The sequence below is a fragment of the Mesoplodon mirus genome, assembly GCF_964341445.2.
Source record: "Mesoplodon mirus genome assembly, chromosome: 7".
Taxonomy (NCBI): domain Eukaryota; kingdom Metazoa; phylum Chordata; class Mammalia; order Artiodactyla; family Ziphiidae; genus Mesoplodon; species Mesoplodon mirus.
In genome coordinates this window covers 13963649-13974177 of record NC_138983.1, presented here as the reverse complement: position 1 = coordinate 13974177, position 10529 = coordinate 13963649, and the positions used below count along the sequence as shown (strand labels likewise).

General features: G+C 60.1%; 1 protein-coding gene across 3 annotated transcripts; it reads right to left on the bottom strand.

Moving 5' to 3' along the window:
- Positions 1–166: 166 nt before the first annotated feature.
- Positions 167–8487, bottom strand: PACSIN3 (protein kinase C and casein kinase substrate in neurons 3). Of its 3 annotated transcripts, XM_082628307.1 has the most exons (11): positions 8368–8484; positions 5348–5420; positions 5013–5099; positions 4699–4855; positions 3707–3942; positions 3437–3592; positions 2670–2845; positions 2409–2529; positions 2099–2235; positions 1566–1687; positions 167–944 (listed from the first exon to the last, which is right to left on the bottom strand). In XM_082628307.1, the coding sequence occupies exons 3-11, from the start codon at positions 5061–5063 to the stop codon at positions 829–831; spliced, it is 1272 nt and encodes a 423-aa protein (XP_082484433.1). In that variant the 5' UTR covers positions 5064–5099; positions 5348–5420; positions 8368–8484; the 3' UTR covers positions 167–828. The 3 variants fall into 3 exon arrangements, with proteins under 3 accessions (XP_082484433.1, XP_082484434.1, XP_082484432.1); XM_082628308.1 differs by lacking the exons at positions 5348–5420; positions 8368–8484 and adding an exon at positions 7672–8186; XM_082628306.1 differs by lacking the exon at positions 5348–5420 and having other exon boundaries at positions 168–944; positions 8368–8487.
- Positions 8488–10529: the final 2042 nt, after the last annotated feature.

Here is a 10529-nt window from a genome sequence, read left to right as displayed (position 1 = left end):
CCCACAGGCCCCGCCATCCCCAGAAGGTGGAGCCACCTCACAGAAACGTGGGTTGCGAGGCCCGACGCCCGGCCTTAGGCCAGTTCCCGAACGGTGAGTAATGATTAACAGTCCTACCAAGCAGTCGTAGTCCCGCCGGCCTGGACGGGACAAACTGGCTGGGCTCCCACCTGGCTCAGAACTCAGCGCCCAGCCTCCACCAAGCCTGGATGGCTCACACCAACTCTGATCTCGAGTCCCTTCCACCCCAGGTTGGGGTCCCGAAGTCCCAGAACAGGAACCAGCCTGGCAGACCTTCGCCCAACCCCCGCCCCCCAATATACTCCAGGCCCACGACCTCCTCAGTGCCTCTCTCCAGATGCCCTCTGCAGCCTGGCAAGGGTGGAATACCGAAAAAGATGCATACAAGCCTGTTTTGTTTTTTCTTCCAAGTTTAATACACACTAGAACAAGCCACAAAAGAGTGCTGCTAGCCCAGAACTACACTCACCCCAAGCCAACCCCAGGAACCCCAAAACACAGAGATCAGGAACTGCGTCCACAGCTCCTGGGGAGACCGGAGGACTCTTGGGGAGGCCCAGGCACCCCTGGGCCCTTCTGTCACCTCCTGTCATCTTCCCCTCAGCCTAGACTCAGTCGGCCTTTCCCTACCAGTCCCTTCTTAGACACAGGCCCCTCCCATTCCCTGGGTCCCAGGACTTCCTCCCTCCTCAAGGGACGGAGGGGCAGCAGGGGCAGGATGGTTCAGGGCCCTCAGGTCCCGCTGTCCAGACAAGCTGGGCTCTGACCCAGGGTGGAGAAACGTTGCAGAAGGGCTGCCAGGGCAGGTCAGGCCCCCACACACTCCACATAGTTGGCAGGGTACAGGCCAATCCTGCCACTCTGCAGCTGGCCCTGACACCAGCCCTGCTCATCCTCCTCGCTCATCTTCAGCAGCTCCTCCCCTGCGAGAAGGGGGATTGGTCACTGGCAATGGTCCTGGCCCAGCCCCATTCCTGCAATTGGGTCAAGGACTGAGGGGGAGGGGGTACTCGGAGAACCCAGCTAGAAGAGACCTGGCTCAGGCACAGGGAGGTCAAAGTCAGCCACTCCACCCCCAACCCTGAATGCAGCAGTCAGGCCCCAGCTGATGACTTTGAGAGGCAGATGAGGACTCCAAGCGGACACTCTTGACTCCTGGGGGCTGGACCCAGAGCAGCCTTAAGAGTCAGAGAACTGGCCCTTGATAAGTGGATGTCTGGCTTCCCTTTTCCACAATCCTGCTCAGGCTAGTAAAGGGGCAGGGGAAAGGGGTGGAGGGGCTGAAGTCTGGAAAGGATCAAGAAAGGAGTTCCAGGGCTTCCCTGGTGGCGCAGTGGTTGGGAGTCCGCCTGCCGATGCAGGGGACACGGGTTCGTGCCCCGGTCCGGGAGGATCCCACATGCCGCGGAGCGGCTAGGCCCGTGAGCCATGGCCGCGTCCGGAGCCTGTGCTCCGCAACGGGAGAGGCCGCGACAGTGAGAGGCCCGCGTACCGCAAAAAAACCAAAACCAAACAAACAAAAAAAGAAAGGAGTTCCAGGGTACCTGCTCGGAAGCTCAGCTCATCAGCTTCCTGGCCCGCGTAGTCATAGAGTGCCCGCACCCGGATCCCAGTAGCAACCTTCCGGAGGTTCTCCTCATCTGACCACTCCTCATCCTGCCCGCCGCTAGAGAGGGAAGGACAAAGGGGCAGCCTCAGGGCACAAGGAACATGAGCGAGAGAGCCTAGGACTCAGGGCCAAGGGCTTACCTCCTGGAGGAACCCAGGGAGAGGCAGGTGGGGAAAAGCTGCAAGATTCTAGCCTGACCTCTGCCATGAACGCCTGCAAGCTCAGGCACACTTCTGCCACACAGAGCTGACATGAGCAGTAGATGAGAGGGAATGTGGGAAACGCCTGGCAAATCTAAACCACCATAAAAACTGGCATCATTACAACTCATAAGCATGTCCTAAGGTACCTGGCACCGATTTTCAACCCACTTCAGGTGTGATGGGAACGAAGGGAAGGAACAGAGGAAGGAGGGCAGAGCAGGGGGCGGAGCTGCTTCCTCCCCACAGCTCGAATCCTGGCTCTCACCCTGGGGACCCCAGGCACTGGGGTGGGGATGCAGCGCCATCTCTTGTGGGTACGATGCTGGTCAGAGTAACCTCGTCAGGGCTCCGGCCACCCTTCTCCTTCCGGCTGATTGTCCTCTGTGTGTCCAAGGACCACTCCTTTGGGGACAGTGTTCAGGGTCAGGCGGGGCTGCAGGCTCTGGTGGCCGCCAGGACCACCCAGACCACCTTGACCTCCTTCGTCCCAAGCCCCAGCCTCCCTCCTGAGGTCCAGGCCGAGCCCAGTGGGAGCCCACCCCACCTCCCAGCCCCAGCCTGCCTGGAACACGTACCTCAAACTGGGGCCAGTTCATGGCCATGCCCGGCCCGTGGGTGCTGCGCCACCACCGCAGATCCTCACTGTCGCTGGCTGCCTCGATGCCCTGATGCAGGTCTCGGTGGAGTTCGTGGAACCTGTGCCCCAGGCACAACCCTCAGGCTGGGAAGCCCTGGGCTTCTGCGCACCCCAATCTCATTCAGCCCAGCCAGAGCCCAGGGGAGATGGAGGAGACCCAGCATCACTCAAATCTGCATGCCCACCCTGCAGGCCGTACCTCTCACTGCTGGAGAGGTCGAGGTGCTGGTGTAAGGTGAGCAGCATATCCTTGAAGAAGAGAAGCCGCTGGCGCTCGGCAGCCTGGCAGGTCTCGAAGGCCTGCTCCATGTCCTCCATGTAGCGTGGGGTGTAACGATGCAGCTCCGCCAGTGTCTGCTCGTACTGGGTTTTCATCTGGGTGGGAGAGGAGGGGGTCTGGTGAGGACAAGACCTTGTATTGCTAGTATTTACTGAGCACCTCCTGTGGGCTAGACCGTGGGCTAGGCACCAGCGTCCCAAAACCTGGCTCCTGCCCTCGAGGAACCCCAGGAGCCTAACAAGGGAGGTGGCATTCAGGCACAGCATCTTTAAGAGTCTGGTGGAGAGTGAGATGAGGTCAACCTATGGGGAGCAGTGGGAGAAATCAGAAAAGGCTTCCCGGAGGAGGTGGAAACTGAGCAGCACCTCAGAGGACAGGGAGGATCTCAATGTGCAGAGCTGGAGGAAGGGCGCTCTGGAAGGGTAGACAATGTGAGAACTTGTCCCAGGTGGGACACTGTGAAAGGAAAGGAGCTGGGAAGTTCTCCGCAACTGTGAAGATTATCCCAGTGCCCTAAACCACACCATTTCTCTCCTGAGTAAAGCATCATCTTTCTCAGGTTCCTCTCTTAACTGATAATCTGGAGAGAAGGTGGCAGGTGAGGATGAGAGCAATACAACTGCTGGGGACTGGAAAAGGCACTCAGGAAGCCCTGACCTGGGCCAGCCCAGTCCCTCAGCCAGTACCTTCTCAGACTCCTTGGAGCAGCGTTCCACCCGCTCCTGCAGCTTCCGCAGCTGCTCCTGGGAGATAGCGCTGTCTGCCTTCGCGTGGCTCTCCCGAGTCTGGGCTGTCTTCTCCTCCTTCCGGGCCGCGTGGTAGCTCTTCTTGGAGGCCTCGACCTGGCACACACACCGGGACCACTTTGGACCCTGCATGCCACGCTCTGGCCCCCTCTAGCCCCAGGCCAACCCAGGAAGGCGTGTGCCTCTGCTGCCCATCCCGCCCAGGCTCACCTCCTTCAGCCTCTTTAGCCAGGGCTTCTGGGCCTTGCGGAAGCCATCCTCGGCAGCCCGGCTCTCGCGGAAGCCGCCCAGCATAGGCCGGTGGAAGGCCCCCCGCTGCCAGGCGCGCACCCGCTCGCTGTCCTGGCCCTGCAGCTTCTCCCGCACCTCCAGGTGCAGGGCGCTCAGCCGCTCGGCCGCAGTGAAGAAGGCATGCCAGGCCTTCTCCAGCGTGCCATACTGAGGGCCTGCAGGGAGGGAAGGGGCTTGCGGCTGGGCCGGGGATGCCACTTGCAATGAGCCCACCCCCTCTCGTCGGGTGCTGCCCTGGGTGCCAGACATGGAGCAGAAATGCAAAGATGAACAACAAATAATGTCAGCTGCTGCTTACTGAATACCTAATCTGTACCTGGACATACGAGATCTCACTGGATCCTTGTCTCATCCACCATTGTGAAGACAGTGTCACAAACAACATGGAACAACCAAAAAGGCAGCCCAGAGAAGTGAAAGTAATTGCCCAAAGCATTATAGCTACAATTGGAGCTGAAATTCAAGCCCAGGTCTGTGGTATAATCCACTATACTCTATTGCCTCAGAGGGAGGAACTACTGTCCGTCCCCAAGGAAAGCAGCTTGTTTGGATGGAAAGATCTCAAGCTCCTGCGTCAGAAGGCCTGGGCTCAAGCTTTAGTTCTTCTTAGCTGTGTGACTTCAGGCAAGTCACTTAGCCTCTCTGAACTGCCACATTCTCCTCTGGAAAATGGGTAGAAGACCATCTCCATTATAGGGTTGTTAGAAATATCAAAATGACTCATGACGGTACTTTGGGAACTCTTATCAGCACAGCTGTAAGAATAACCAGGAGGATCGTCTCGCTTTAAAGGGAAGGCAGACGTGGAAGCCTCGAACTTTTCCACGAGAGGTGCAAAAAGCAGCTGCCTTGCCTGGTCACCCCACCCTCGGCAGCCCTCTTCTCCCAGTGAGGCCCAAGCACAGGCTCACCCTTCTCCACGGAGCCCCTCCACTTGCGGGCCCATTCGGCCAGCTGCTGGGCATAGGCCTTCTCGATACGGGCGCGCTCCTGGAAGCAGCTGACCAGGTCCCCACACAGCCGATGCCCATCTTCCACCCGCTGCACCGTCCGCCTGTAGTTGCCGGCCTGGGGAGGATACGAGAAGGATGGTGTCACCAGGGAGGAGACCCTGGCAAGGGCCGGGGCTGACAGCTAGGCTCCTCCCTTGGACAGATGACTGGGCCCAGAGAGGGGTGAGCATTTCCGTGCCACCCCCAAACCTGGGACCCAGCTAGCTGCTCACCTCCCAGAAACTGCCCTCTAGGGCCTCCCCTCCATCTTCCTCTGGAGCCATGGTGTCCCCGCAGCACGGAATGGTGGCGGATTAGAGCTGTAGAGGGCAGAGGGGTAAGCAGGGAAGCCAGACACACACTTTTGGGGATAGGAAAAGACCCTCTCCTATCCCTGGCGTTTACCCCCCACTGCCATCCCCACTACCCAAGGAACTGTTAAGAGCCAGGACTTAGCAGGCAGGGGTCTGGAAGTCCCCAGGAGGGCCCAGGGTGGGGGCAAAGATGGTAGTTGCAAAGCTCCTCCTCTCGCCCTGGTCTGCCCTCCCCACCACCTCACTCCATATACCTGGGGCCTAGAGCTCACTTCAGGGACCTGGGTGTCCAACTCTCAAAGCTGCCACTGTGATTCTGCCTTGGAGCTAACAAGAGCAAAGCAGGGGGTGAGGGTGGAGCTGACAGTGTCCAGGGCGGTGCCCAGATCCCCCAATATAGCAACTGCTGTCAGAAGCGCCAGATTCCAACCAGGAGAATGCCAGTCGGGTCACATGGTCCAGCTGGGGATTACATGGCTGGCGGGGGTGGGTAGTGGGCAGAGAGCCTCTCACTGCCCCAACCGCAGATGAGACAAGAGGACGCCTGCCCAAGCCAGGGCCCTGTGGCCTCTCCTTGAACATGGTGACCCTTTACCAGACCAGGGCAGGTCAGAGGGTGCCCAGCCACACTGCAGTAGCTCCCCGTGCTGGGAAGAGCAGACTGGGAGCCAAGAGGCCTGAGTCTTATCTTGGCCATGAAGCTTGAACAAGTGCATTAGACTGTCCTCTCCTAAGGGGCTTCAGCTCCCTCCTAAGATGGAAATTCCGCCTCCTGGTCTGCTTCTGTGCCAGGGCTGGTACAAGACTCAAACCAGGCAATGAACAAGAAATGTGAGGGGCCCGACAGTCACGAGGGACACACATCCTGCTCCACAGCATCCACTATGAGGTCCCAAAGGGCTCCGTGGATAATGAGTAACTCAGCCCCACCCTCAAAAAGCCCAGAGTATGGGGAGGCGCGGGGTGTCAGACAGGTGATCAGCCAGTTATGACAGTGTGCTCCAGAACTGCAGAGGAGGACAAGGCAGATTCCAACCCCAGAGCCACCACCCCCAGGGGCTAGAGGACACGGTGGCATGCGGCCACTCCCCTCCTGTCTCTGGGCAGGGTCTCAGCTGTCCCCGGCATCAATTCAAGCCCCTAGAAGGAAATCACTTCCTCCTCTGAGCAAGCCCAAGGGACACCGCCAGACCCAGGAGGACAGTGTGCTTGTTGCTCGCAAAGCAGGGCTCTATCACGGTACTCCCCAAACTGATAAATCCCTCCCCATCCTTCAAAACTCAGAGTGAGGCACCTTCTCCAGCCCCCCGCCCATTCCTCCATCCCCATCTCCCACCCCTCTATATCCCATTGGGTTGTGACTACAGGACAGGATCTGTCCCCAGTCACTGGCAGAGACTTTCTGAGGGTCCAGTTTGTGTTTCTGCAGGCACTGGAGTGAGTGAGTAGCTGAATGAAAAAACAAATGACATCCACCTGAAGACCAGGAAACCCGCTGGCTATAGCAGCTTTGAGAAAGCATGGCCTGAGTGGGCTTCCACCACTCAGCTAGCAGGAGGGAGAGCTCAGGCCTACAGTGGAGGTGCCTGGGCCCAGAGCAGCAGAGCAGCAGAGCAGCTGGCCTCACCAGGGTCCTCAGCACTTCCCCTGGCTTCCTCTTGAGTCTGTCCCACTTACCCAGAAAGGACTTGCCAACCAGATGGAGAGAAACCCAGCTGCGGCTGTAAATCCCAGGGCCTCAGAGCTGTCCCAGTCAGGCATCCAGGGGCCTGGGCCCCCTGCCTGCCCCAGCCTCTGTGCTCCTGGCTCCCGGGAGAGCTGCCCCCCACCCGTTCCCTCTCTCTGGCCCCAGAACAGAGCAAGCTGTGTGTGCAGGGCTGGCACTGCTCCCTTCGGCCTCCCAGAGCAAACACAAGCCCAAGCCCCAGGCACAGCCAGGCCCCACTGCCCCACGGGACCTAGCAGCAGGGGTGGGCCTTGTGCCTTGGCCCCTGCGGAGAAGGGCCAGCACCCTGTGCCTCCTGACCCCAGCAGAGACCCAGATTGGTGCCCAGAACACGCTCCACCACAGGCAAGCGCTCAGAAAGCAGATAATGAACCTTCCCAGCCCAGGGACCCAGCACCTACTGGGCTGGGACAAGTCCTCTGGGGCTTGGCAGGGTCTTCTCACAGCTTGCTAAGCCAAGGTAGGGAGTCTTGGAGTTCAGGGAAGAACCCACTCCCTTACCTGAGGCTGGTATGTACCCCCAACCTGACCAGCCCCCACCCTTTCCAGAAGCCGGGGGCATGTCCCTGGGAGGGAGCACTACTGCCCTGCCCTGCCCATCCTCTGTCCTGAGGCACAGGCTTGGCCTCAGGACCTCTTCTCCCAGCCGCCCCTCCCGATCCGTCCGCAGCCCGAGGATTTGAAGGCACAGAAGGGGCCGGTCGACTGGTCCAGAGAGGGGTACTTAGGCAAGAGCGACTGGAACCAGCAGTCAGAGAGGCCCGGGAGGCTGGGGGAGGGGGTGGCGCGGGGAAAGAAGAGGAGGCAGGGCCAGGGAGGGGCATAACAAAGGGGCGCTTTTGGAAACCCGACCTGCCGCCTGAGGTGCCTGCTCCCAGATGACGCGCGCCAAAGCCGGAGCGCTCACACCAAACCTCGGAGGCCAGGGGCTGCCGTCTCTAACCTCAACCCTTAAGGAGGGCTCCCTTCGACCTGGCCCCCTTGCGGGCCCGGCGCTGCACGACCCGGAGCCCATGGAGCCCACGCGGAGCGGCCGGGCCAGGCCTAGCCATGGAGACTCTAGCTAGGACTTCTTGGGCAAACTTGTTGAACTTGGTCTCGGCGGGGGTGGGGCCAGCCGGTCATTGCTGAGGGGAGGGGGCGCACCCTGCCTTGGCCGGCGCCGCCTCGAACTCCAGATGGTTGCCCGGGGCTGCGGCCCCAGGAATTGGGGATCTTTGCTAAGGGCGAGGGGTCGCTGGGGAGTAAGGCCCCTACTGGGGTCCCAGGGCGGATTGGGGCCTTTTAGGGGCCCCAGGAGATGGTGTGGCCCGCCAGCCCCGACGCCTCCCTCTCCCCGGCAGGTCCCCGCCGGGTGCGCGGCGCCGCAGATAATACACCCCTTCGGCTCGGCGGCAGCTCTTGCTGTCCTCCCGCAGAGCGCGGTGGCCGGGGGCTCCCGGGAAGGGAGTCACTGCCATTACAAACTTCAGGAGCCGGAGGAGGAGAGGGCGTGCTCGAGCCGCGGCTCCCGCCGCCGCCTCCCCGCCCCGCCCGGGCAGCACTCACCGCGTCCTCCCTGGGCGCCTCGGCGGGTGGGGGTCCGGCCACGCTCCGGCCCAAGTCCTGCCGCTCCCGGGCCGGGGCCGCCGCCTCCCGGTGCGCGCCGGGCCCTCCCCCGGGAAGCCCAGCCCCCGGCCCCGCCCTCTCCTCGCTGCTGCGGCCGCAACCCCACCGGCCAGCGGCCGGGGCAGGGGCTGCCGGCATAGCAGCGACCGGCGCTTCCCGGGGCGCGGGCCGTGGGGTCTCGGCTCCCGCCTGAGAAGCGCCAGGGCCGACTCCCCAGGGTGGCGCCGCGCGGCTATAGGGAGTCAGATTTCGGCTTTGCCCCTCCCCGGCCTCCGCAGAGCCTGGGAGACCGGTGGAAACGCGAAGGGATCGGGCCTGGACTGGCTCCCTTTGGAGGGAGGCCTGGGGGCTACCCTGCCTTACTCTTTTTGCTGAGCACACCTTTCTTAACTCCCACGAGACTCACAACCATCCCCTTGTAAGCATTAGGACTCCCATTGTATAGATGCAAAAACTGAGGCTCAGTGACCTTTAGTAGCTTGCACAAGATCTGTAGTCGGGCAGGGTCGGGACTCCAAAGCCGTGCCCTTTCCTTGCACAGCCCTCCTTGCCAATCCGAGGGCCCATTCTGAGGACTGGGCAGACAAGTAGTGGAGGTGGGGCAGAACGGCACGAGCTCCTCCCCCTCCGTGTTCTTATTCCCAGATTTTGTACCACGATTCATTCTTAAATCCCTTCGCCCCTCCACCCCCTTTGTTAGTAGATCCTTGCAGGTCGCCACGATGCCACTCCCCCGCCCCTTAATAAATCCCTCTTCCTCACCCCCATGCCCTCCACCCCGGGATTTTTCGGAGCCTGTCCATCGGTTATTTATATCCACTGGAGCGGTCCAAGAATGTTCTGAGGCTGACCTAATCGCCACCTGCTCGGTCTTCCCGCCCCTCCCTCTCCCTCCTGGGCCCGGTGACCGGGCGGCCTTGCCCTCCGCCTGGCAGGCAGGAGGGAGCGCAGGTCTGCGCGGTCCGACGCCGGGGGCACTCAGAGGGTCTAGACCGCGCACATGGCTGGCGGTTGCGAACCCCGCCGCGCGCTCCGAGGAGTGCGCCCCCAGGGCACCGCGCGGCGCTCTGGGAAGCCAAGAGCCACGCTGTTCTCTTTCCAGCACGTACTCCTCGCCCTCACTCCCCGCAAGCCCATCCCACCCCCACTCCCCGAGGAGTGTTGAGTACGTGTGTACGGATTTGTAAACGGCGACTTTAAAAATAGCAAATCTATGTAGTTTCTAAATCCGGGAGGAATCACGGACGCGTTCTTTGTGCAGATAAATCCGCTTGTAAAATGGAAAGGGGCCCTGAAGAGAATGGCGGGTAATTTCAGGTGGTAATTTTAGCCGCTGAGGGCGGACTCGCTCCGCAGTCCTTGTGGGAGGGTGAAACCGCCTGTGGGGCACCCGAGACAAGCCGCGTTTGGCCAATCGTACCTGAGTAGTGGATGCTTGCCTTGGCGCTCTCAGGGTGCAGCTTCTGAAACAAGTTTCAACACCCACTCTCTGTTGGGGCTTGGACAAGTCCCTTTTCTGCATATCTCTGTTTCTACCTCTATGAAACATGACAGGTGACTGGGCTGACCTCCCAAACGGGCATGTGCCCCAGCCAATTAATGATTATAAAACGACTGCAAATGAGAGGAGCTGAGGTAATATCTAATGACAGCCATGCTGTTTTGTATTTTTCAAGATCAGTTAACATCCCACCAAGTGCCTGGGGCCTTTAGGCACCTGGTGAGAAAGTGTGAAAACACAAGAATGAAATTAATTACAGGAGCCACCTATTAAAACCCTATTAAAAATAAAGACTGCAAGCCAGGCTTTGGGATCTAGGGAAGCCAGGCCATAGAGAGACAAAAAAAAAAAAACAGGGCTATTCATCAGACCACAAGGAGAAGGGAATGCGGAGTGGTAAACATCTGGCTTCCCTTGGGTTCAAATCTGGAGGCAGAGAGCACAAATGTTGCCGCTGATCTTAATTGCCCCTAAGGTATTGTAGGGAGAGAAAAAAAAAAACAACACAAAACCAAACCCGAGCATACTGAGCTGTTTCAAGGGTGAAAGGACACAGAGCTGACCTTGGAAAACCAACCCCATGCTAGTGCTGCCCCAGTGC

Excerpts from the sequence above, each read along its gene's own strand:
- PACSIN3 (XM_082628306.1), bottom strand. The coding sequence starts at position 5,063 with ATGGCTCCAGAGGAAGATGGAGGGGAGGCCCTAGAGGGCAGTTTCTGG. Across the intron at positions 3,593-3,706 it reads GGCTAAAGAGGCTGAAGGAG|GTCGAGGCCTCCAAGAAGAG; the intron begins GTGAGCCTGGGC and ends TGTGTGTGCCAG. Across the intron at positions 2,530-2,669 it reads GACCTCTCCAGCAGTGAGAG|GTTCCACGAACTCCACCGAG; the intron begins GTACGGCCTGCA and ends CCTGGGGCACAG.